Source organism: Phyllobates terribilis, unplaced genomic scaffold, assembly GCF_046119375.1.
Source record: "Phyllobates terribilis strain yellow unplaced genomic scaffold, ASM4611937v1 Scaffold_11__3_contigs__length_659146591, whole genome shotgun sequence".
NCBI classification, from domain to species: Eukaryota; Metazoa; Chordata; class Amphibia; order Anura; family Dendrobatidae; genus Phyllobates; species Phyllobates terribilis.
Window position 1 is genome coordinate 511,631,426 of NW_027362771.1, and position 23,430 is coordinate 511,654,855.

The 23,430-nt window shown below is 47.6% G+C and overlaps 1 protein-coding gene across 1 annotated transcript in view; it reads left to right on the plus strand.

The window, feature by feature from the left end:
* The window catches only part of BMP10 (bone morphogenetic protein 10), an 87,798-nt gene that overhangs the window by 41,197 nt on the left and 23,171 nt on the right, over positions 1 to 23,430 (plus strand). The window contains exon 2 of the mRNA XM_073653643.1: positions 21,932 to 22,344. Coding sequence (XP_073509744.1) covers positions 22,026 to 22,344 — 319 coding nt within the window. The 5' untranslated portion in view covers positions 21,932 to 22,025. The remainder of the gene's footprint in view (positions 1 to 21,931; positions 22,345 to 23,430) is intronic.

Here is a 23,430-nt window from a genome sequence, read left to right on the forward strand (position 1 = left end):
GTGGGAGAAGAGCCTTGGTGAGAGAGGTAAAGAAGAACCCCAAGATCACTGTGGCTGAGCTCCAGAGATGCAGTAGGGAGATAGGAGAAAGTTCCACAAAGTCAACCATCATTGTAGCCCTCCACCAGTCGGGCCTTTATGGCAGAGTGACCCGACGGAAGCCTCTCCTCGGTGCAAGACATATGAAAGCCCGCATAGACTTTGCTCAAAAACACATGAAGGACTCCCAGACTATGAGAAATAAGATTCTCTGGTCTGATGAGACGAAGATAGAACTTTTTGGTGATAATTCTAAGCGGTATGTGTGAAGAAAACTAGGCACTGCTCATCACCTGCCCAATACAATCCCAACAGTGAAACACGGTGGTGGCAGCATCATGCTATCGGGGTGTTTTTCAGCTGCAGGGACAGGATGACTGGTTGCAATTGAAGGAAACATGAATGTGGCCAAGTACAGAGATATCCTGGATGAAAACCTCTTCCAGAGTGCTCTGAACCTCAGACTTGGCTGAAGGTTCATCTTCCAACAAGACAATGACCCTAAACACAGCTAAAATAACATAGAAGTGGCTTCAGAACAACTCTGTGACCATTCTTGACTGGCCCAGCCAGAACCCTGACCTAAACCCAATTGAGCATCTCTGGAGAGACCTGAAAATGGCTGGCCACCAACATTCACCATCCAACTTGACGGAACTGGAGAGGATCTGCAAGGAAGAATGGCAGAGGATCCCCAAATCCAGGTGTGAAAAACTTGTTGCATCATTCCAAAGCAAACTCATGGCTGTACTAGTTCAAAAGGGGCTTCTACTCAATACTGAGCAAAGGGTCTGTATACTTATGACCATGTGATATTTCAGTTTTTCTTTTTTAATAAATTTGCATAAATTTCGACATTTCTGTTTTTTTTCAGTCAAGATGGGGTGCAGAGTGTACTTTAGTGAGGAAAAAAAATGAACTTTTTAGAATTTACCAAATGACTGCAATGAAACAAAGAGTGAAAAATTTAAAGGGGTCTGAATACTTTCCATACCCACTGTATATACAATAATTGGCTCAAATTAAATTAGGTTTTTTTTGCACAGACTTAATTTTAGATTGGGTCATATTTCGGTAGGTTCATATTTTTCTCAGCTGATATCATTATCTACTAGTGATTTTGGGTGGGCAAACAGGTCCAGCAAGCAAAATTCCTGCTATCACTGGGTGTGGTTGATAAGTTTTCAACACTGTCCAAAGCGCAAACTTCATTACATATCCTCCACTTGAGGTCTTATAATTTCCTTGAAAAATATTGTAACTTTCAAGAAGTAGAACATATCAAAAGTGGTTTTGTGATCCTCAGATTTCAGACATGAAGACACTTTTGTTTGTCATTACATCAAGTATTTTATACGCAGAAGTACAACTATTGTTTGTGTCGGTCAGAGATCACAGAAAACCAGCTGTACTGTTTGCTTATTTGTGATGGAGTAAAGACGCACAGATCTGTTTGTCAGAGTTTGCTATCTCATGTATCTAAGTGTCCAAGCTGTAATACACAGTATATGCTGTTGACAGGGACGGAGAAGTGTCAGGTCACAGAGCGGAAAACAATGCAATGCAACAGATAATCACACAAGGGTAGAGAAGGTTAGAGGGGCTCAAGAAGGGAAGAGCCACGACACAAAGATACAAGAAGGTTACATGAAGTGAATCAGATAGGCAACTTTCCATTTATGGATCCTCCATTCCTTCCAGAAGTAGGGTGGTCACATGTAGGGCATGCACTGAAGAAAGCAACATATCCAAATAACTTATAGAGGGCGCAGTAGATCCATTTGTAGTATCTGAATAACTAACATTATGGGGGCTCTGTTTTGTGTGCATGATGCTGCTTATATCGACTCTAGACATTAGCACTTTTTTTTAAATTTAAGTTCACCAGATTCACCAAATTTTCTCAGGAAATTAAGAATGATTCACGGCAAATCAAAAGTACTCCAGAGTCCCTAATTAATAAAAATAATAATAATAATTTTATTTCTATACTGCCAATATATTCTGCAGCATTTTGCAAATCAATTAGCCTGAAAAACATGTATTTCATTATTCTCTTTGCCTCACTAATCTTCTTCATTACTGTGCTGTCAGACACATTGTATGTACAGTTTCTTCAATGTTTTGTGGTTATCGCTCATTAAATTTGTGGCTAAGCTGTGACGTCCTCTCACTATCCAGATTCACCACAAAATGGTTGCTGCATTCTCTGCTTCTGCTTTTATACAGCTCATTATGTTTCCTCCTGATTGGCTGTGCTATAAAATGTGATGTGTTAGCTATTATGGGAATCCCACCAGAGCTCATGTGATCCTTGCCTGGCGCATGTAATCTTCAGTAATGTGTAAAATGTCTGCAACCATTTCACAAGAAGTAAATCTCAAATTGTCAAAATTCTCTGGGGTCAGCGAATTCCTTGAAGTTTGGTACAACTTTGGTTTAGATAAAATCGATTTGCTCATCTATCGTATTGTTTGCTTTTTCTTAGTAGTGCACTATATGAAGTAAGGTAACGTAATCTGGACCTTGGCTACAGGCAGCCTGTGATGGTATTTTGGAAACAGTGTATGATGGTATTCTGTGAGCAGTACATGGCAGTGTTTTGACTACTCTATGATGTTATTGTTGGACATTACAGTCTTGTCCGAAAGTGTTGACACCCTTGCAATTGTTCCGGAAAATGAAGTCTTTCTCCCATTTCTCTTATTGTAATTACACATATTTATTTCCTTTGTGTGTATTAGAACAACACAAAAAAATTGAGGAAAAAAAGGCAAATTGGACAAAAATGAAGGTAAACAACTTTGTTTCCAGCATGTGATGCTCGTTTAAACTCACCTGTGGCAAGTAACAGGTGTGGACAATATGAAAATCATACCTGAAACCAGATAAAAAGGGGACAAGTTGACTCAATCCTTGCATTGTGAGTCTGTGTGTGCCACACTAAACATGGAGAATAGAAAGAGGAGAAGAGAACTGTATGAGGTCTTGAGAACCAAAATTTTTGAAAAATATTAACAATCTCAAGGTTAAAAGTCCATCTCCACAGATCTTGATGTTCCTTTGTCCACAGTGCACAACATAATCAAGAAGTTTACAACCCATGGTATTGTAGCTAATCTCCCTGGATGTGGATGGCAGACAAAAATTAATAAAAGGTTGCAACACAGAATAGTCTGGATGGTGGATAAGCAGCCCAAATCAACTTCCAAAGAAATTCAAGCTGTCCTGCAGGCTCAGGGTGCAACATTGTCATCAACTATCCATCAACACTTGAATTAAATGAAACACTATGGCAGGAGATTCAGGAGAAGCCCCACTGCTGACACAGAGACATAAAAAAGATAGACTGCACTTTGCTAAAATGTATGTGAGTAAGCCAAATGCCTTCTGAGACAGTGTCTTGTGGACAGATGAGACCAAGATAGAGCTTTTTGGTAAAGCACATCATTCTACTGTTTACCTAAAACAGAATGAGACCTACAAAGAAAAGAACACAGTAGCTACAGTCAAATATGGTGGAGGTTCAAAGATGTTTTGGAGTTATTTTGCTGCCTTTGGCAAGATTACCAATGGATTTTGGGTCGCAATGTAGAGCCTAGTGTCAGAAAGCTGGGTTTTTATCCAAGGTCATGGCTCTTCCAGGAGGCCAATGACCCCAAACATACTGCAAGAAACATCCAGAAATGGATGGAAAGAAAGTGATGGAAAGTTCTGAAGTGGCCAGCAATGAGTCTGGATCAAAATCCCATTGAACGCCTCTGGAGAGATCTTAAAATTGCTGTTGGGAGAAGGCACCTTTCAAATATGAGAGACCTGGAGCAGTTTGCAAAAGAAGAGTGGTCCAAAATTCCAGTTGAGAGGTGTAAGAAACTTTTTAATGGTTATAGGAATTGATTGATTGCAGTTATTTATTGTTCGACAAACAATCGCTGCATGTGCCACAGCTGTCTAACAGCCGTGACACTTGCAGCCATGGCAACAGTAAAAAAAAAGCCGACCACGCCAAAATACTCGGCGAGCACCCAAGCATGCTCGCCGAAAGAGTTAATGAAATATACTCACTCAACACTAGTGTGCAACCAAATATTAAGTTGTGGGTGCCAATAATTTTGTCTTGCCAATTTTTGGGGATTTGTGTGAAATTTTGTCTAATTTATCTTTTTTTCTCAGTTTTTTTTGTGTTGTTCCAACATACAAAGCGAATAAATAAGTGTAATTCCAATAATTTTCTGGGAGAAATACAATTTCAAAGGTGCCAACACTTTCGCTCATGATTATATATGCTGTTATGTATGCAGTGTATGTCAGTAATGAGTGTGGCTATATAATGTGAGAAGAAAATGGACATATGGAATGGGTGATGTTTTGGAGGCGAATATTATTTGGATGCTAATTCGCAGATTTATACCTAGAAAGACATTATTTGTACAGGATAATCTTTCTAAATGCAGAACCATCAAGTAAAGTATCCTAGTAATATTTTTTACTCTTTATTGGTGCTGGAATTAACAAGGGTTCTCATAAGCTATAACTAGTGTTGAGCGAGCATACTCGACACTGCTCGTTACTCGCCCGAGCATCACGCTACTCGGGATGTTCGGCGAGCACCGACCATTTCCGGGTTACTCGGGCGGGAGCTCTGGTCTCCGCCCTGCACGTTTGGCTTTACAGAGCCAATGAACATGTAGGGATTGCCAGCCATTTACTGTAATGCCGCAGCTATGTTGTTTGTGGGCATTACAGTCATTGGCTGGCCGCACAGCGTCACCTCAAGTATCTAAAACCGGGCGCCGCAATCTTGGACACAGTCGCTCCGGATCAGCCAGTGTAGGGTCAGTGCTGCTGAGTTAGGTTGAGATATATAGAGTGAAATAGGTAGAGTAGGGTCTCTAAAGCCTGCCAAATCAAACAAACAGTCCTTCTCAGGACTAATATCCATCCCAGATATCAGGCAGGCAGGCAGGCAGGCTGTATAGGAGACACAGTGGTAATACCAGCAAACGCTGCATTACAGTCCTGTGTGCTCCTGTTGGTCAAATTGTTAGACTTATCACCCTGGTCTCAGGGGCCAGGAAAAATTATTTTTTTTTTCATCTAAGTCCTGTATTTTTTTTTTCCTCAGTCAGACTGTCCAAATATGCGTCTTATTAACCTTTTGGTATCCCCCCCCCAAAAAAAATAATTGAGTGTGTCTGTGACTGTTCAGACACCAATATATCTGTTTAAAAGAGTCTGGTGTAGGCCAGAAAAATAGAACTGTGGTTTTGCAGTTTCACGGGTCAAATCTCTGTATTATCCTGTTTTGGGCATTTTTTGCCGTAAAAAAAAACTGTAATAGTGTCTCCCTGACTGGTCAGACACCAATATATCTGTTTAAAAGAGTCTGGTGTATGCCACATAACTATAACTGTGGTTTTGCAGTTCCACGGGTCAAATCTCTGTATTATCCTGTTTTTGGCATTTTTTGCCGTAAAAAAACACTGTAATAGTGTCTCCCTGACTGGTCAGACACCAATATATCTGTTTGAAAGAGTCTGGTGTACGCCACATAACTATAACTGTGGTTTTGCAGTTCCATGGGTCAAATCTCTGTATTATCCTGCTTTTGGCATTTTTTGCCGTAAAAAAAACTGTAATAGTGTCTCCCTGACTGGTCAGACACCAATATATCTGTTTACAAGAGTCTGGTGTACACCACATAACTATAACTGTGGTTTTGCAGTTCCACGGGTCAAATCTCTGTATTATCCTGCTTTTGGCATTTTTTGCCGTAAAAAAAACAGTAATAGTGTATCCCTGACTGTTCAGACACCAATATATCTGTTTACAAGAGTCTGGTGTAGGCCAGAAAAATAGAACTGTGGTTTTGCAGTTCCATGGGTCAAATCTCTGTATTATCCTGTTTTTGGCATTTTTTGCCGTAACAAAAACTGTAATAGTGTCTCCCTGACTGGTCAAACACCAATATATCTGTTTAAAAGAGTCTGGTGTATGCAACATAACTATAACTGTGGTTTTGCAGTTCCACGGGTCGCTGACTGTTCAGCCCCAAATATATCTGTTTAAAAAAGTCTGGTATATGCCAGTAAATTAGAACTGTGGTTTTGCAGTTCCACGGTTCAAATCTCTGCATTATCCAGCTTTTGGCCTGTTTTACGTAAAAAAAAACCAGTAATAGTGTCTCCCCGTCTGTTCAGTCACAAATATATCTTTGTAAAAGATTATGGTGTAGGCCAGACAAATAGAACTGTGGTTTTCCTCTTCCACGGTTCTAATCTCCTTTTTATTACCCTTTTTCCATTGATAGTGCGAGTGTAAGCTATTTTACTTCATTTACAATGGGCAAGGCGCGTGGCAAGGGACGTGGAACTGGATGTTCTGGTGATGGTGCGTGTAGAGGATGGGGCCGTGGCCAAGATGAAAATGTGCCACAACCAACAGCCAGTTCTTCTTGACCGAATTACTAGGGAAGCACACTACAACACTAGTATTGCGAACTGATCAGTGTGAACAGGTTATTAATTGGATAGCAGATAATACTTTCAGTTACCTGGGCACCACCACCTCCGGGCTATCTTCCACACGGTCAAGTTTTAGTAGCCGTGAGTCTCAACCGCATACTCCTCCTCACCCTGAAGCTCCTTCCTCCCACCATGCCGAGTGTCGTCAGACAGCAACTGATCCCACACTTGGACACTCTGAAGAGCTGTTCACTGGTCCATTTCCATATTTGTGCCCCTCGCCTGCTCCGCTTGAAGTGGTGGAAGAGGAGATCCCATGTAGCGATGCCTAAATATTTGAACAGCCACGGCCACAGGAAGTCGACGCTGGCAATTTGTCACAAGAGGTGGACGATGACGAGACACAATTGCCGCGAAGTGAGGAGGAGGATCGTGGTGCGCAACTGGAAGAGGAGGAGGTGGTGGATGATCTAGTAACTGACCCAACGTGGCAGGAGGACACGCAGAGCGAAGCCAGCAGCACATAGGGGGAGGGAGGCAGAGTACCCCAACAGGCAGGAAGAAGCAGTGTGGTGGCCGCACACAGAAGGCGGGCAACAGTTCCCCGTAACACCAACACAAGGGACATTGCCAGTACAAGCGGTAGGTCTTCCAGAGTCTGGAATTTTTTTAAAGACTCTGCTGATAACCTCAAAAAGGCCATTTGTACCACCTGCCATGCCAGCATCAGCAGGGGTGGCAAAACTACCAGCCTGACCACCACCAGCATAATCAGGCACATGGCAGCAAAGCACCCGACTTTGTAGGGCGAACCCCAGGGTCCACGACCAGTGTCAGCAGGTGTCACCACTGCTTCTTCCGCTGTTGTGCATGTGATAGAACCCCCTGTTGTGCGTGCAAGGCAATCCCCTGTCCAATACTGCATGCAAAGATGCCCCCTCCTCTCAGTCTTCACTTGTTATGGCAGTTTCTCAAGAAACAGCATCAACGTCCAAGTCCACGTCCCACTGCAGCGTTCAATTGTCCATATCCCAGAGCTTTGAACAAAAGCGCAAATTCGCAGCCAACGCCCCACAGGCAACAGTCCTAAATTCGCACATTTCACGACTGCTTGCGTTGGAAATGCTGCCTTTTAGGCTGGAGGAGACGGAATCCTTCCGCAACTTTATGGCGATGGCCGTCCCTCGGTACTCGGTCCCCAGCCAACATTATTTTGCCCGGTGTGCCATCCCCGCACTACACAAGCACATGTTCCAAAACATCTGCCGTGCCCTCAACAATGCAGTTACTTGGAGAGTCCACCTGACAACGGACATGTGGACAAGTGCTTGTGGCCAGGGACGGTACATCTCCCTGACTGCACACTGGGTAAACATAGTGGAAGCCGGGACCCAGTCGGACCTTGGGATGGAACACATCCTCCCCACACCGAGGATTGCGGGCCCTATGTCAGTCAGAGTTGCCCCCACAGTGTACAGCTCCTGCGCATCATCCTCCTCCTCCTCCTCATATTCAGCCTCCATCTCAGATATCACCACATCAGTTACAAGCTGGAAACACTGCAGTACTGCCTCAGCCAAGCGGTAACAGGCTGTGCTGAAACTCATAAGCTTAGGTGATAAACCTCACACTGCTTGTGAGCTGTGGACAGCTATGAAAGAGAAGGCAGATCTGTGGCTGAGACCGCTGAACCTACATCCAGGCATGGTAGTGTGTGACAATGGCCGTAACCTGGTGGCGGCTCTGAGGCGAGGTGAGATCACACACGTACCATGCCTGGCTCATGTGCTTAACCTCGTGGTTCAGCGGTTTCTTAAATTGTACCCCGAGTTGCCAGATCTGCTCGTCAAAGTACGCCGCCTGTCAGCTCATTTTCGCAAGTCGGCTACAGCTTCCGCCGCCCTTGCTGCGTTGCAGCAGCATTTGCAGATTCCGGCACACCGACTTGTGTGTGATGTCCCCACACGTTGGAACTCTACCCTCCACATGTTGCAAAGGATTTGTGAGCAGAAGAGAGCAGTTGTGGAGTACCAGCTGCAAGAAGGCCGTCGATATTCAGGTCAGACTCCACACATAAGACCTCAGGAGTGGACCTGGATGTCTGACATATGTACCATCCTGACAAACTTTGAGGAGTCCACCAAGATGGCGAGTGGCGATGACGCCATCATTAGCGTCAGCATCCTACTTGTCTGTCTTTTGCAATGCTCTCTGCAGAGAATTAAAGAGGAGGCATTGCAGCCAGAGTATGATGAGATGGATCAAGAAGCCATAGCGGGCGATTACACACAGCCCAGCCTCATCTCATCCCAACGTGCATTGGGGGACAATGAGGGGGGAGAGGAGGAGGAGGAGGAAGAACAGGAGCTGGTATCATGCGCTGTAGACGGTAGTACCTGTACAAGTGTCATACCGTCGGTTCAGAATGGGTGGCCTGAGGACAGGGGGGAGGAGGAGGAGGAGGAGGAGAGCATGGTCAGTCGTCATCTTGGTGAGGACATGGAAGTCTTGCCCATTACCAGTCTGGCACGCATGGCTGACTGTAACGGGTCTGGGAGGCGCAACCTCTGAGCAACTTATACAAGGGGGTGGTCCTTGTAAGGAAGCGGGTGGCGACCAGGGAAGACAGGCAGGCAGTCACAGCAGGTGACCGGGACTGTCTCTGGGTAAACGGGCAGGAGGTCACGGCAAGTGACCGGAACAGTCTCTGGGTAAACGGGCAGGAGGTCACAGCAAGTGACCGGGACAGTCTCTGGGTAAACGGGCAGGAGGTCACAGCAAGTGACCGGGACAGTCTCTGGGTAAACGGGCAGGAGGTCACAGCAAGTGACCGGGACAGTCTCTGGGTAAACGGGCAGGTACGACCTGTGACGGCTGAGCCTCCAGGTAGGCTAGCAGGCAGATGGCAGATGAGTGCTCCCAGGTGAGCAGGCAAGAGTCTCTGGACTGGCAGGTGGTCACGGCATGTGACGGCGGAGCCTCCAGGTAGGCTAACAGGCAGGTAGCAGATGAGCGCTCCCAGGTGAGCGGGCAAGAGACTCTGGACTGGCAGGTGGTCACGGCACATGACGGCGGAGCCTGCAGGTAGGCTAACAGGCAGGTAGCAGATGAGCGCTCCCAGGTGAGCGGGCAAGAGTCTCTGGACTGGCAGGTGGTCACAGCACGTGACGGCGGAGCCTCCAGGTAGGCTAACAGGCAGGTAGCAGATGAGCGCTCCCAGGTGAGCGGGCAAGAGTCTCTGGACTGGCAGATGGTCACAGCACGTGACGGCGGAGCCTCCAGGTAGGCTAACAGGCAGGTAGCAGATGAGCACTCCCAGGTGAGCGGGCAAGCTGGTCCATAGACAGACTGACAGGTGTCGGAAGGCAGACCGTCGGACCTCAGGCTAGCAAGCAGGAAAGCGGATGACAGGCAGGAATCAGGCAGCAAACTGGCAGGCAACTGGCAGGCAACTGGCAGGCAACTGGCAGGTAACAGGCAGGTAACAGGCAGGTAACAGGCAGGTAACAGGCAACGGGACCTTAGGGCTGAAGCAGAGTAGTGAACAGTGCAACAACATTGCTCGGGCACCTCCATTTTGGAGGAGGTGCCTTATATATGGAGGGATCCTCCGGCCATTGGCCGAGGACTCCTTGGGGCGACGCACGCGGCCCCTTTAAGAGAGGGGGAGCGCGCGCGCGCCCTAAGCACAGTGACCGGGGGAGAGCGGGCGCTGCAGGCAGAGCGGGAGGAAGCCTCCGGGCACGGAGCAGAGAGGTGAGGGGAACAGCGTCCCTGCCTAGCAGGAGGCAGGGATGCCGACGCTACAGTACCCCCCCCTTTAGGCCCCCCCTTTTTTAGGCCAGACAGAAATTTAGCAAGGATGAGAGGGGCATGTATGTTCTCCCGGGGCTCCCATGTTCTCTCCTCAGGACCAAACCCCTTCCAATCCACTAGAAAAAAGGTCTTTCCTCTTACCCTTTTGGTGGCCAGAATGTTCTCTACCTCAAACTCGTCTTCAGCAGAAACCGTAGCAGGAGGCGTACCTGTAGACTTGGAAAAGGAGTTAAGTACCACGGGTTTGAGAAGAGATACATGGAAGGAGTTAGGGATCCGTAAGTTGGCCGGGAGTTTCAATTTATAGGCCACCGGGTTGATCTGTTTGATAACCTCCAGTGGGCCGATGAACCGAGGCCCTAACTTATAGGAAGGAATCTTGAGCCGGACATATTTGGATGAGAGCCAGACTTTATCTCCGGGACGAAATTGTGGGGAATCCAGGCGTTTTTTGTCGGCGTGTCTCTTCATCCGCTCGGATGACTGAAGGAGTGCGGATCGGGTACTCTCCCAAATGGAGGAAAATTTGCTAACGAGAGATTCCGCGGCCGGGTTGTCCACAGAGGTGGAGACAGGAAAAGGGATCCGAGGATGCTGACCGAAGACTACAAAAAAACGGGGATTTAGAAGAAGATTCGCTCTCGTGGTTGTTGTAAGAGAACTCGGCCCATGGTAGGAGATCCACCCAGTCTGAATGGTGGGCATTAACGAAGTGCCGGAGGTAACTGGTCAAATTCTGATTGATCCGCTCCACTTGACCATTGGACTGTGGGTGGTAAGCGGAGGAGAAGTCCAGGGTGACGTCGAGCAGTTTACATGTGGCTCTCCAGAAGCGTGAGGTGAACTGAACCCCACGATCTGACACGATGTGGAGAGGCAGACCATGGAGACGGAAGATGTGGCGGATAAAGTCCTTAGCTAGCTCGGGAGCAGACGGGAGGCCTGGCAGGGGAATAAAATGAGCCATTTTGGAAAAGCGGTCAGCGACCACCCAAATGACCGTACAACCGGCAGAGACGGGGAGATCTGTTATGAAGTCCATAGCTATATGTTGCCACGGGGCAGCAGGCACAGGCAGAGGAAGAAGGCGGCCGGCAGGCAGGTGTCTCGGAACTTTGTTGCGGGCGCAGGACACACAGGCAGAAACAAAGTCAATTACATCCTTGTGCAGGGTAGGCCACCAGTAGTGCCGGGTAATAAGCTGGAGGGTCTTTTTCTGACCGGCATGCCCAGCTAGCTTAGACGAGTGACCCCAGTGTAGAATCTTCTCCCGATCGGACTCCGTTACGAACGTCTTACCGGGAGGGAGACGATTTAGGCCCACGGGGGCTACCTGCATTACTCTGGCGGGATCGATGATGTGTTTAGGCTCCTCCTCAAGATCAGACACCAGAAAGGATCGGGACAGGGCGTCAGCTTTGATGTTTTTGTCAGCCGGACGAAAATGAAGAATGAAATCAAAGCGGGCAAAAAACAAAGACCACCGGGCTTGGCGCGGATTAAGTCTCTGGGCGCTCTGGAGATATGCCAAGTTCTTGTGGTCAGTGTAAACTATTACCGGGTGGAGAGTCCCCTCGAGCAGGTAACGCCACTCCTCCAGTGCCATCTTAATGGCCAACAATTCTCGGTCTCCTATAGAATAATTGCGCTCAGAAGAGGAGAAAAGTTTGGAGAAAAAGCCCCAGGTTACCTTTCTTCCAGAAGAAGATTTTTGGGTAAGTACCGCCCCCGCTCCGGAGGAGGAGGCGTCAACTTCTAGGAAGAATTGTTTGTTGCCGTCCGGACGATGCAGCACCGAGGCGGAGAGGAAGGCCTGTTTTAAGGAAACAAATGCCTCCTCTGCTTCGGGCGGCCATTCTCTGGGGTTCGTACCTTTACGGGTGAGAGCAGAGATAGGGGCGGTCCGGGAAGAGAAGTGCGGTATGAACAGGCGGTAATAGTTGGCGAAGCCCAGGAACCGCTGAATAGCCTTCAACCCCTCTAGTCGGGGCCACTTCTGGATTGCAGACAGTTTCTCAGGATCCATTTGTAGACCAGTCTGAGAGATTATGTAGCCCAGAAATGGAAGAGAGGTCTGCTCAAAGATGCACTTCTCATATTTAGCGTAGAGGTGGTTCTGCCTGAGCCTGAGCAGGACCTGACGAACGTCCCTCCGGTGAGTAGGAAGATCCGGAGAGAGGACCAAGATATCGTCCAGGTACACCACCACGCAGGAGTAGAGAAGATCACGGAAGATGTCATTGACCAACTCTTGAAAGACGGCAGGAGCGTTACAGAGACCGAAGGGCATCACAAGGTACTCATAGTGGCCGTACCGGGTATTGAATGCCGTCTTCCACTCATCCCCCTGACGGATACGGACCAGGTTATATGCCCCACGGAGATCCAGTTTGGTGAAGATTCTAGCCCCCCTCAGACGGTCAAATAATTCAGGAATAAGCGGAAGGGGGTATTTATTCTTCACAGTAATCTGGTTTAGGCCTCTATAGTCTATACATGGACGGAGTGAGCCGTCCTTCTTTTTGACAAAGAAGAAGCCTGCTCCCGCCGGGGAGGTAGATTTCCGGATAAATCCCCGGGCCAGGTTCTCCTCAATATATTCAGACATGTACCGGGTTTCAGCAGCGGACAAAGGGTAGATTCGCCCACGGGGAGGAGTAGAGCCGGACATCAGGTCGATTGGGCAGTCGTATGGTCTATGAGGAGGTAAAGTCTCTGCCTCTTTTTTATTGAAGACATCCGCATAAGACCAATAGGGAACCGGAAGACCGGGCAGATTGGCTGGGGTAGGAGAAGGACGGGCAGGATGAACGGGAACTAGACAAGTCTTATGGCAGTCCTGTCCCCAGCGAAGGACCTCTCCGGTCTGCCAGTCAAGTACGGGTGCATGTTTCTGGAGCCAAGGCAGGCCAAGCAATAGTGCGTGAGAGAGTCCAGGCAGAACATGAAAGGAGATGCTCTCAGAATGCAGCATTCCCACCTGTAGAGTCAGAGATTCGGTGATGAGTTGGATGGGATGTGGTAAGAGACCCCCATCCACGGCGGCGACAGATATAGGTACGGCCAAAGGTTTGGTGGGAATGTGGTATTTTTCTACCAGGGATTGAGAGATGAGATTTCCAGCAGCTCCAGAGTCAAGTTGAGCCAGTTCAAAATAGCGGTTCTCTCCGCAGAGAATAGAAACAGACAGCATCAGGGATGGAGAGGGTTTACTTTTGTCTAGGGCGACCTCTCCGAGCGATCCTAGACACAGGCGTTTCCCGACCTCTCAGGGCAGGAACGGATCCGGTGCTCCTTACGGCCACAGTAGAAACAGCTCCCCTCGGCACGACGTAAGTCTTGACGGGTCTTGACCATCTTGGTCTGGTCGACCTGCATAGGCTCAGGTGAGTGTGCCTGGGGAGTAACAGAGGGAGTGACGGGTCTCTGGAAGGTAGGGACTAGACGTGGAATCCTCCTCTCATGGGTGACCTCCCTAGCGCGCTCCTGGAACCGGATGTCAATCCGGGTGGCAAGTGTAATCAAGTCGTCGAGAGTGGTAGGAATGTCCCGACCGGCGAGTTCATCCTTAATACGGCCGGACAGACCCTCCCAGAAGACGGACACCAGGGCGTCGTTATCCCAGGCCAGCTCCGAAGCAAGGGTACGGAACCGTATGGCATATTGGCCCACGGTGAGACTCCCTTGACGGAGGCGTAGCAGAGATGAGGCGGATGAGGTCTTCCGTCCGGGTTCGTCGAAGACCTTCCGGAAAGCCGTGAGAAAGGCTGGCAGGTCGGACACCAGAGGGTCTCCTCTCTCCCATAGAGGATTTAGCCAAGCCAGTGCCTCTCCCGTGAGATGGGACATGATGAAGGCTACTTTGGCCCGGTCGGAATTAAACTGGTGGGACTGGTGTTCAAAGTGCAGGGTGCACTGGTTAATGAAGCCCCGAGCTTGAGCGGAGTCGCCTCCGAAGCGAGGAGGTGCAGAAAGCCGGATTCCAGAGCAGGATACTATGGTATTGGTGGGCAGCGGAGCAGCCAGACTGCGAGTCATGACACTAGCGGTGGTTGCTGGTGGGGCAGTCAAAGTGTCCAGGCGAGTATTGACATTCCGCAGGTGACCCAGGATGGACTCCTGTTGGGACCTCTGTCGGGTCAGTTCATGACAAAGGTCCGAGAGCGAGGGAGCTTGGGTGCCACCGGGTTCCATGGCCCGAGCAAACTGTAACGGGTCTGGGAGGCGGAACCTCTGAGCAACTTATACAAGGGGGTGGTCCTTGTAAGGAAGCGGGTGGCGACCAGGGAAGACAGGCAGGCAGTCACAGCAGGTGACCGGGACTGTCTCTGGGTAAACGGGCAGGAGGTCACGGCAAGTGACCGGAACAGTCTCTGGGTAAACGGGCAGGAGGTCACAGCAAGTGACCGGGACAGTCTCTGGGTAAACAGGCAGGAGGTCACAGCAAGTGACCGGGACAGTCTCTGGGTAAACGGGCAGGAGGTCACAGCAAGTGACCGGGACAGTCTCTGGGTAAACGGGCAGGTACGACCTGTGACGGCTGAGCCTCCAGGTAGGCTAGCAGGCAGATGGCAGATGAGTGCTCCCAGGTGAGCAGGCAAGAGTCTCTGGACTGGCAGGTGGTCACGGCATGTGACGGCGGAGCCTCCAGGTAGGCTAACAGGCAGGTAGCAGATGAGCGCTCCCAGGTGAGCGGGCAAGAGTCTCTGGACTAGCAGGTGGTCACAGCACGTGACGGCGGAGCCTCCAGGTAGGCTAACAGGCAGGTAGCAGATGAGCGCTCCCAGGTGAGCGGGCAAGCTGGTCCATAGACAGACTGACAGGTGTCAGAAGGCAGACCGTCGGACCTCAGGCTAGCAAGCAGGAAAGCGGATGACAAGCAGGAATCAGGCAGCAAACTGGCAGGAAACTGGCAGGCAACTGGCAGGCTACTGGCAGGCAACTGGCAGGTAACAGGCAGGTAACAGGCAGGTAACAGGCAACGGGACCTGAGGGCTGAAGCAGAGTAGTGAACAGTGCAACAACATTGCTCGGGCACCTCCATTTTGGAGGAGGTGCCTTATATATGGAGGGATCCTCCGGCCATTGACCGGGGACTCCTTAGGGCGACGCGCGCGGCCCCTTTAAGAGAGGGGGAGCGCACGCGCGCACGCCCTAAGCACAGTGACCGAGGGAGAGCGGGCGCTGCAGGCAGAGCGGGAGGAAGCCGCCGGGCACGGAGCAGAGAGGTGAGGGGAACAGCGTCCCTGCCTAGCAGGAGGCAGGGACGCTGACGCTACACTGACTTTATGTTACGCTGCCTTAACCGTGACCCTCTCGTTGTCAAAATGTTGGGTAACAGTCATTACTGGTTGGTGACACTTCTTGACCCCCGCTACAAGGAGAACTTTCACTCTCTTATTCCTGAGGTGGAGAGGTCTAAAAAATGGGGCAGTACCAGAAGGCCCTTGCTGCAGAACTGTTAAAAAAAGTCCCATCTGAACACGCTAGCGGCAGAGGTCACAGTTCGTTGCCCAACCAAGGTGTACAGGCGAGAGAGACGCAACTCCAATCCAGCAGAGGCAGGAGAACACTGTCAACGTTCTGGGACAGTTTTCTGAGACCCGCCCAGCTTACAGGCCCTGAGGTACTCTCACAAGGAGTGAAAAGTTTCAAAAGATGGTGAGGGAGTACCTTGCCGACCGTACCAGCGTCCTCCGTGATTCCTCTGTGCCTTTTAATTTTTGGGTATCCAAGCTGATCACTTGGAATGAACTCGCTCTGTACGCCTCAGAGGTCCTGGCCTGCCCAGCCGCTAGCGTGTTATCGGAGCGTGTTTTTAGTGCCGCTGGGGGAATTATAACAGATAAGCGCACTCGCCTGTCAACTGACAATGCTGACAAGCTGACCCTTATCAAAATGAACAAGGGCTAGATTGGGCCAGACTTCTCATCACCACCAAATGACAGCAGAGTAACATAAAGTCAAATCCACTGTGTTATTTCGGGAGGTGTATTCCTATGCACCGCTTCACACCCACACATGGGTATACGCTTCCTCATTTTGGCTGTATTTTGCTCTTCTCCTTATCCTCAGCCTCCACCACCACTATACCACCAGGGTGACCTTGGTCCGTTTTGCCAGCATTGCAAGTTCCTCCGTCCTAATTTTTGGCAGCTTTTGCTTGGAAGGCATAGGCAAAGACTATGGGAGACCCACTCCCCAATAATGGGAATAATGTTTTTAAGATGCTGTACTGCATGGCTCTTGTTTGCCAGCATTGCAAGTTCCTCCATCCTAATTTTTGGCAGCTTTTGCTTGGAAGGCATAGGCAAAGACTATGGGAGACCCACTCCCCAATAATGAGAATAATGTTTTTAAGATGCTGTACTGCATGGCTCTTCCAAGGGGCATTTAAACCGTCTTGTTAAGCTACTGCAACCTCCACGTCTCTTCCAAGGGACATTAAAACCGTCTTGTTAAGCTACTGCGACTTCCACGTCTCTTCCAAGGGGCATTAAAACCGTGTTGTTAAGCTACTGCAACCTCCACGTCTCTTCCAAGGGGCATTAAAACCGTCTTGTTAAGCTACTGCAACCTCCACCACTTTTCCCAGGGGCATTGATATTGTCTTTTTATTCTACTGCGACCTCCACGTCTCTTCCAAGGGGCATTAAAACCGTGTTGTTAAGCTACTGCAATCTCCACGTCTCTTCCAAGGGGCATTAAAACCGTCTTGTTAAGCTACTGCAACCTCCACCACTTTTCCCAGGGGCATTGATATTGTCTTTTTATTCCACTGCGACCTCCACGTCTGTTCCAAGGGGCATTAAAACCGTCTTGTTAAGCTACTGCAACCTCCACGTCTCTTCCAAGGGCATTAAAACCGTCTTGTTAAGCTACTGCGACCTCCACCACTTTTCCCAGGGGCATTGATATTGTCTTTTTATTCCACTGCGACCTCAACGTCTCTTCCAAGGGGCATTAAAACCATCTTGTTAAGCTACTGCGACCTCCACCACTTTTCCCAGGGGCACTGATATTGTCTTTTTATTCCACTGCGACCTGCACGTCTCTTCCAAGGGGCATTAAAACCGTCTTGTTAAGCTACTGCGACCTCCACCACTTTTCCAAGGGGCATTGATATTGTCTTTTTATTCCACTGCGACCTCCACCATTCTTCCAACGGGCATTGCATTTCCTCCCAATTTTAGTCAGCTTTTGCTTTTCAATGCATAGGCGAACACTAAGGGAGACCCACTCCCCAATAATGGGTAGAAGGTTTTTTGCATGCTGTAATCCACGTCTGTTTCAATGGGCATTGCAGTTCCTCATAATTTTTGGAAAGCCTTCCATTCACTGCTTAGGCCAACAGTGCACAGGAGACCCAGTTGCTATAAATGGTAAAAACGGTTTAGTTAAGGCCCTCTGACCTCCATGTCACTTCCAAGGGGCATTGGAGTGCCTCGAAATTTTTGTTAGGCATTGCACTCACTGCATGCCCTATAACTGTGTAGCCGAACCGCTCCTTTTGGTACAGAAACATATCCTACAAGACATGTGTGGTTGACTGGCCTGATATTGATGTGAATGGTCCCTGTTCCTCCTGCTCTTTCTCCTTTGTCACCACCTCATCCATCATTCTTCACCTGAAGCTTTGTTTTAACGGGAGTCATAGAACTGGGATAGTAGCAGAAAAACATCCAGCAATCCTCGGAGGAGGTAGGATATGCGCCAAAACGCTGACCACCTCAGGCCTAGCCGCTACTACATACATGCCCTTGCATTCCAAGAAAACAAAGCAGCCGCTAATTTCTATCATCATCATCATGCTCCTCACCTTGGCACTCTCAACTTCCCTGATGAAGAAGCCAGGGCCCACCGGAGGAGTCTGGTTCTCTGGTGGGCTCGTCCAATGCTGCCCTAAAGCAGGCCAGGCTAAGAAAAGTGTGCGGGAAGTTCAGCGGAGAAATAGGGGCGGCTGGGGACCATTTATGGACACCCGGCCGCACCCTGGCGGCTGGGGACCGTGTGTGGACACCCGGCCGCGGGGCGGCTGGGGACCGAGTATGGACACCCGGCCGCCCCCCGGCGGCTGGGGACAGAGCGTGGACACCCGGCCGCCGGCCGGCTGGGGACTGAGTATGGATATCAGGCCGCCGACGCAGCCATGACGTGGTGGCCAGATTCCGCCTTCACATGCCTAAAAGGCCCAATTTAAAGTGCAAGCAAGCTAGCAGTATGGTATTGCAGCCTGGGGGTGGGTGGGTGGCAGGCTGCACACTTACGCTTGCATTCCAAGAAAACAAAGCAGATGCTAACTTCTATCATCATCATCATGCTCCTCACCTTGGCACTCTCAACTCCCTTGATGGAGAAGCCAGGGCCCACCGGAGGAGTCTGGTTCTTTGGTTGGCTCGTCCAATGCTGCCCTAAAGCAGGCCAGGCTAAGAAAAGTGTGGCGGAAGTTCAGCGGAGAAATAGGGGCGGCTGGGGACCGTTTATGGACACCCGGCCGCCCCCTGGCGCCCGGGGACCGAGTGTGGACACCCGGCCGCCGGGCGGCTGGGGACTGAGTATGGATACCAGGCCGCCGATGCAGCCATGACATGCCTTCACATGCCTAAAAGGCCCAATTTCAAGTGAAAGCAAGCTAGCAGTATGGTTTTGCAGCCTGGGGGTGGGTGGGTGGCACAATTGAACTCTGCCCTGGTACAAGGACTTGCACGGGGATAGTTGCAAGTCTGCATCTTCTGAGGCGGCAAGGATCACTACTGATGGGCACACTTTTAGGCAGTGACCTGGGTGTCAGAGATGCTTCCAGGGGTCTTCCCCATGCTGTTCCCATGTCTTTTCAGCACTGTATGCATGTGTCACACAGCACATGGCCAGATAAGATTGTAAAATGTTAAAATGACATTACCCGGTGAATGCATTTGTCACGGTTGAAAGCAATACAAAAGTGCAAAAACGCATAAAAATTTCTTCTTGTGAACATAACCCAAGGTGTGGAGGAGTATATTTGTTTTTAGTTATTTATTTTACCTTATACACAAGTCTTTACCCTGGAAAGGAAATTCCTTAACATATTTCACAGGAAAGCACTTTCAGTTTCATTTTTGAACGTTTTCTTTTGAGCCTGTAAAAGTGGCTTAATACCTCTGACCACGTTGTTGACAGCAGTGACCTGGGGGTCAGAAATGCTTCCACGGGCGATGCCCATGCTGTCCCCATGTCTTTTGAGCACTGTCACTATCGTTTTGGGCACTTTTAAGGCTTTCTACAGACTGCCGGTGGTGCCGCCGCAAAAATGCTCGGGTCTCCCATAGACTAACATTGGGCTCGTTGCTCGGGTCGAGCACCTGAGTATCACTGTGAGCTCGGCCCAAGCTTCGAGCACCCCGGCATTTTAGTGCTCGCTCAACATAAGCTATAACCTGAACACGGGTAACATACATAAAGGAAAAAGGAGAACAAAATAAAAAAAAAATTAAACAATTCTTTACCCCTCATCAGGAGTGAAAAAAGCCCTGACCCTACAGAAGAGAAGGAACATGAGTCAGTTTGCCCATTGTTTTTCTACCAATGTTACAAGTGTACTTGTAGAGGAGAATCTTTGTAGCTTGACACTGCCCATGAGGAACAGTAACGCTGCTCCCCCTCTTCATAGCAGTTGTTGGATTTCCTATATTTCCTGTATATATTTTTCTATGTCAATATTTTTATTACAGTGTGAGTATTAAATGTTTTTAGAAACATTTAACTTTGTTTATCCCTGTTCACATCTGTTTTTTGGCTCCTATTAATAAGATGTGACTCAAAGGCCTGAGAGCCTTGACAAATGGTGTCCTCCTCATCACACTTGATTGTTCAGCTTTCTGTAGTCTGTAGCCAGGTAGATGTAGCTTTTATGTTTGCTTCAAGCCAATAGCTATAGAAGAAAATAATGGTGATGTGAAACTATTATTGTCCTTATCAACCTTACTTTCCTTACAATGGCACAGTACCCACCTCAAAATAATGCCCTCATGTGCCCAATGAAACTGTAAAACCAGAAAAATAACATCAACCAGTAAATAAAAACACACAGAATGGTGAAAGTGATGACCCGAATCAAGCTATTTGTCCCAATGCATTGGGGTTATTTAGGGACATATAGTGTAAGGGTTGCATTGTTCGAATCGGTGCTTCGCCATTGTAGGTCTGGTAACGGGAATTATATTGACAGCTAATGGTTGTATACCCCACAGTTATTTTCCTCTATTGCCAGCTTGAAGCAACGATAATAGCTGTATCTACATGCCAACAGATAACAACTGACTGGATGATTAAGTGCACTGAGGAACACATGATTTCTCAAGAGGCTGAGGCCTTTTCCTGTGAGCCACATCTTTGAATGTGTCAAGTGGGTAGGAACCAAGTTCCTGGTTATTCTTTGATTATTATGTTTGTTGGCTGTTTGATAATTTATGTCATTGTAGGCCAGGTGCATTGAGGTATTTTAATGTTGTTGATGCATTGGTACTGGAAGTATTGTGGATCTGTCATACAATCGATCACAAAGCCACCAATGACTTTGAAAGGCTCTGTTGGGATTCCATGATGGTTTCCATCACTTTTGGCAAGAATAGTGTTAGTGTTGAAACATTTTATATATTCATCACTTATCAGGTAGAAAATGGTATAACTGTGTTCACAAGTGTTTCAACCAAAAAATTATAACTTTATTTTAAATATGGCTATTTCTAATAAGTCCAGACTTTTTGTGTATTTTTGGGAACGTTCCTTAAGTAAACATATGTTTAAAGTTTAGTGGCTCCTTAAAATGGCGAGGACATTACAACACATCCTGCTAGAGAGGAACCCTATTTATGGGAATATTTGCTTACGTCTATGCTAAGGAAGGCTCATCTTCTCAGGGAGTTGTCTTTCTCACCAGTCAACTCATTCAGTCATATAACCAGAATCTCATTTGCTAAAAATCTGTGATATAAAAAAAGGTCTCATTTGGTGAAAATTACTTGCAGGCCCATGTATCCCTGAAAAAGGTTGTGACCTCCATAATATTACAGTTAAGACAAAAAATGTTTCCCATCCTTCTTTTGAAGAAGATCCAATTTTTTTTAAGCTTTAACGTATACTCTTTCAGAAAAGCAGCTTCACGCGGTAATGTAAATTTGTCCTGGAAAAAATATATTCATTCACTCTGAGCCTATACATGCTTCTTGCATGCTAGCGAAAAATCACATAAAACTTCTCAGAGGGAAACTTTGGCAGACTTCAACAGGGAAGTTTAGCTGCAGAACAAGGGCAAACTTCTTTTTTTTTTCCTCTTTCGCAGAGAGAAAAATTGGCCTATCTCACAGGCAGTGTCAGAATATGGAAATGTTTACAAAATGCTCATTAGGAAAAGTGGGATTCTGAGATAGCAGCGAAATCTGGTGAGACACTTCTAGTGTGGGAGATAAGGGAAGCAGGGATGCTGTAGGGACATGTTATCAAATTAGTGAAACCTGGCGTTTTTGAAAGGGAAGAAGAGAGAGAGGGAGGGAGAGAGAGAGCAAGGAGTGTGTATGTGTGAGAGAGAATGGTCACAAGTTTCAGATGAGTGTTTCCATACTTGTCAACTGCAGATGACAAAAGGACTGTCCTCTCAAGAGATTAAAACAGACACCCCGGACACCACTGGCAGCTAAGATTATTCCAGAGCAGAAGCAATCACTGAAAATGGATCCCATCTCCCTGCGGGTATACGTGGTCGTAGGTTTCCTGGTGCATTGCGTATCGACTAGTCCCATCATGGGCTTGGAAGATGATTTGCCTTTATATGATGAAGACCTCTCTGAGCAGGATGGGGTCGATTTCAACTCTTTGTTGGAAACTATGAAAGATGACTTTTTGAAGACCTTAAATCTTTCCGGGATTCCGGTGCAGGCACCTGTCAAAGTGGAGCCACCAGAGTACATGCTGGAACTCTACAACAAGTTTGCCATGGACAGAACAACAATGCCTTCAGCCAACATTGTACGCAGCTTCAAAAATGAAGGTAAGACATGGGTATAATCTACCTTGGACTATTTATTTAATTTTTTTCTTGGCCAATAGAAAAAATCTATTTCATCTAATGTATTCCAAATTTACTGATTATTTGGTAGCCAAATGTAAGTTTTGAGAAATCTAGTTCTATTTTTGAAATTCTGATTGAAATTGTTAAATGTTTTTCGCTCTGTTCCTCTTTGGCAACGATGCGATTTCAGAAATGATCATTTCTTTCTAGTTCTAGAATGTTTTTCTAAATGAAGGCAGCCATGAACATCCAGCGAGGAGCTCTTGAGATGATGCCATATGGCAATGTTTGGGCAAACTGTATGGAAAAGGAAGGAGGCAGTTTGGTTAATTTGTCAGATCAGCAGACATCCCATGATCTCCTTTGACATTGGTTCTTTATAAAACAAGTTCCCTGAAGGCTTGACCACGTGTGTAGTTCATTCTTCATTCCAGTTCTGCTTTTTTATGCACAGCTCTATAGGCAGAAATGCTTATATTACCACATTGTGCCTAGAAGAATAATATGGATTTCCATACTGAAAACCATTGGAAATGTATCATAATAAAAATATATTTGATATCCAAAGCAGGAGTATACGTATCCTCGAGTAAGAATGGTGCAAATTAATATTCCACATATATAATACCTATGTTATAAGTTTAAAATCCCAAAAAATATACATGCTAAAATTCTTTTAAAAAATTGCAATTGAAGAGTTAACCTCAGTTGGCTTGGGCACGTGAGATTTCCTCTGAAGTTCCCGCTTCTCTTGAATAGAGACATGAAAGTAGAATATCTCCAACCATTTCACAATTTATTTGCTCACAAAAGCGAAACCTTCAAACTATCAGAGAATTTTATACAATAGTTCCAGCTGCTTCTCATCTCTTATATCAAGTCATCTCTCTCCAGGCTCATATAAAAGTCATTCTGTTGTGGAAAAGGCCTCACCTAAACTTCTTGCTGGAGGTTACAGTTGGGTATTTGGAATACAATATTTTTTTGGAATCCGGTTTGACTTTATGAAAGTTTTCAAAGTCAGCGTTGTAAACAACTACACAACTATACAAATCAATTTTTAAG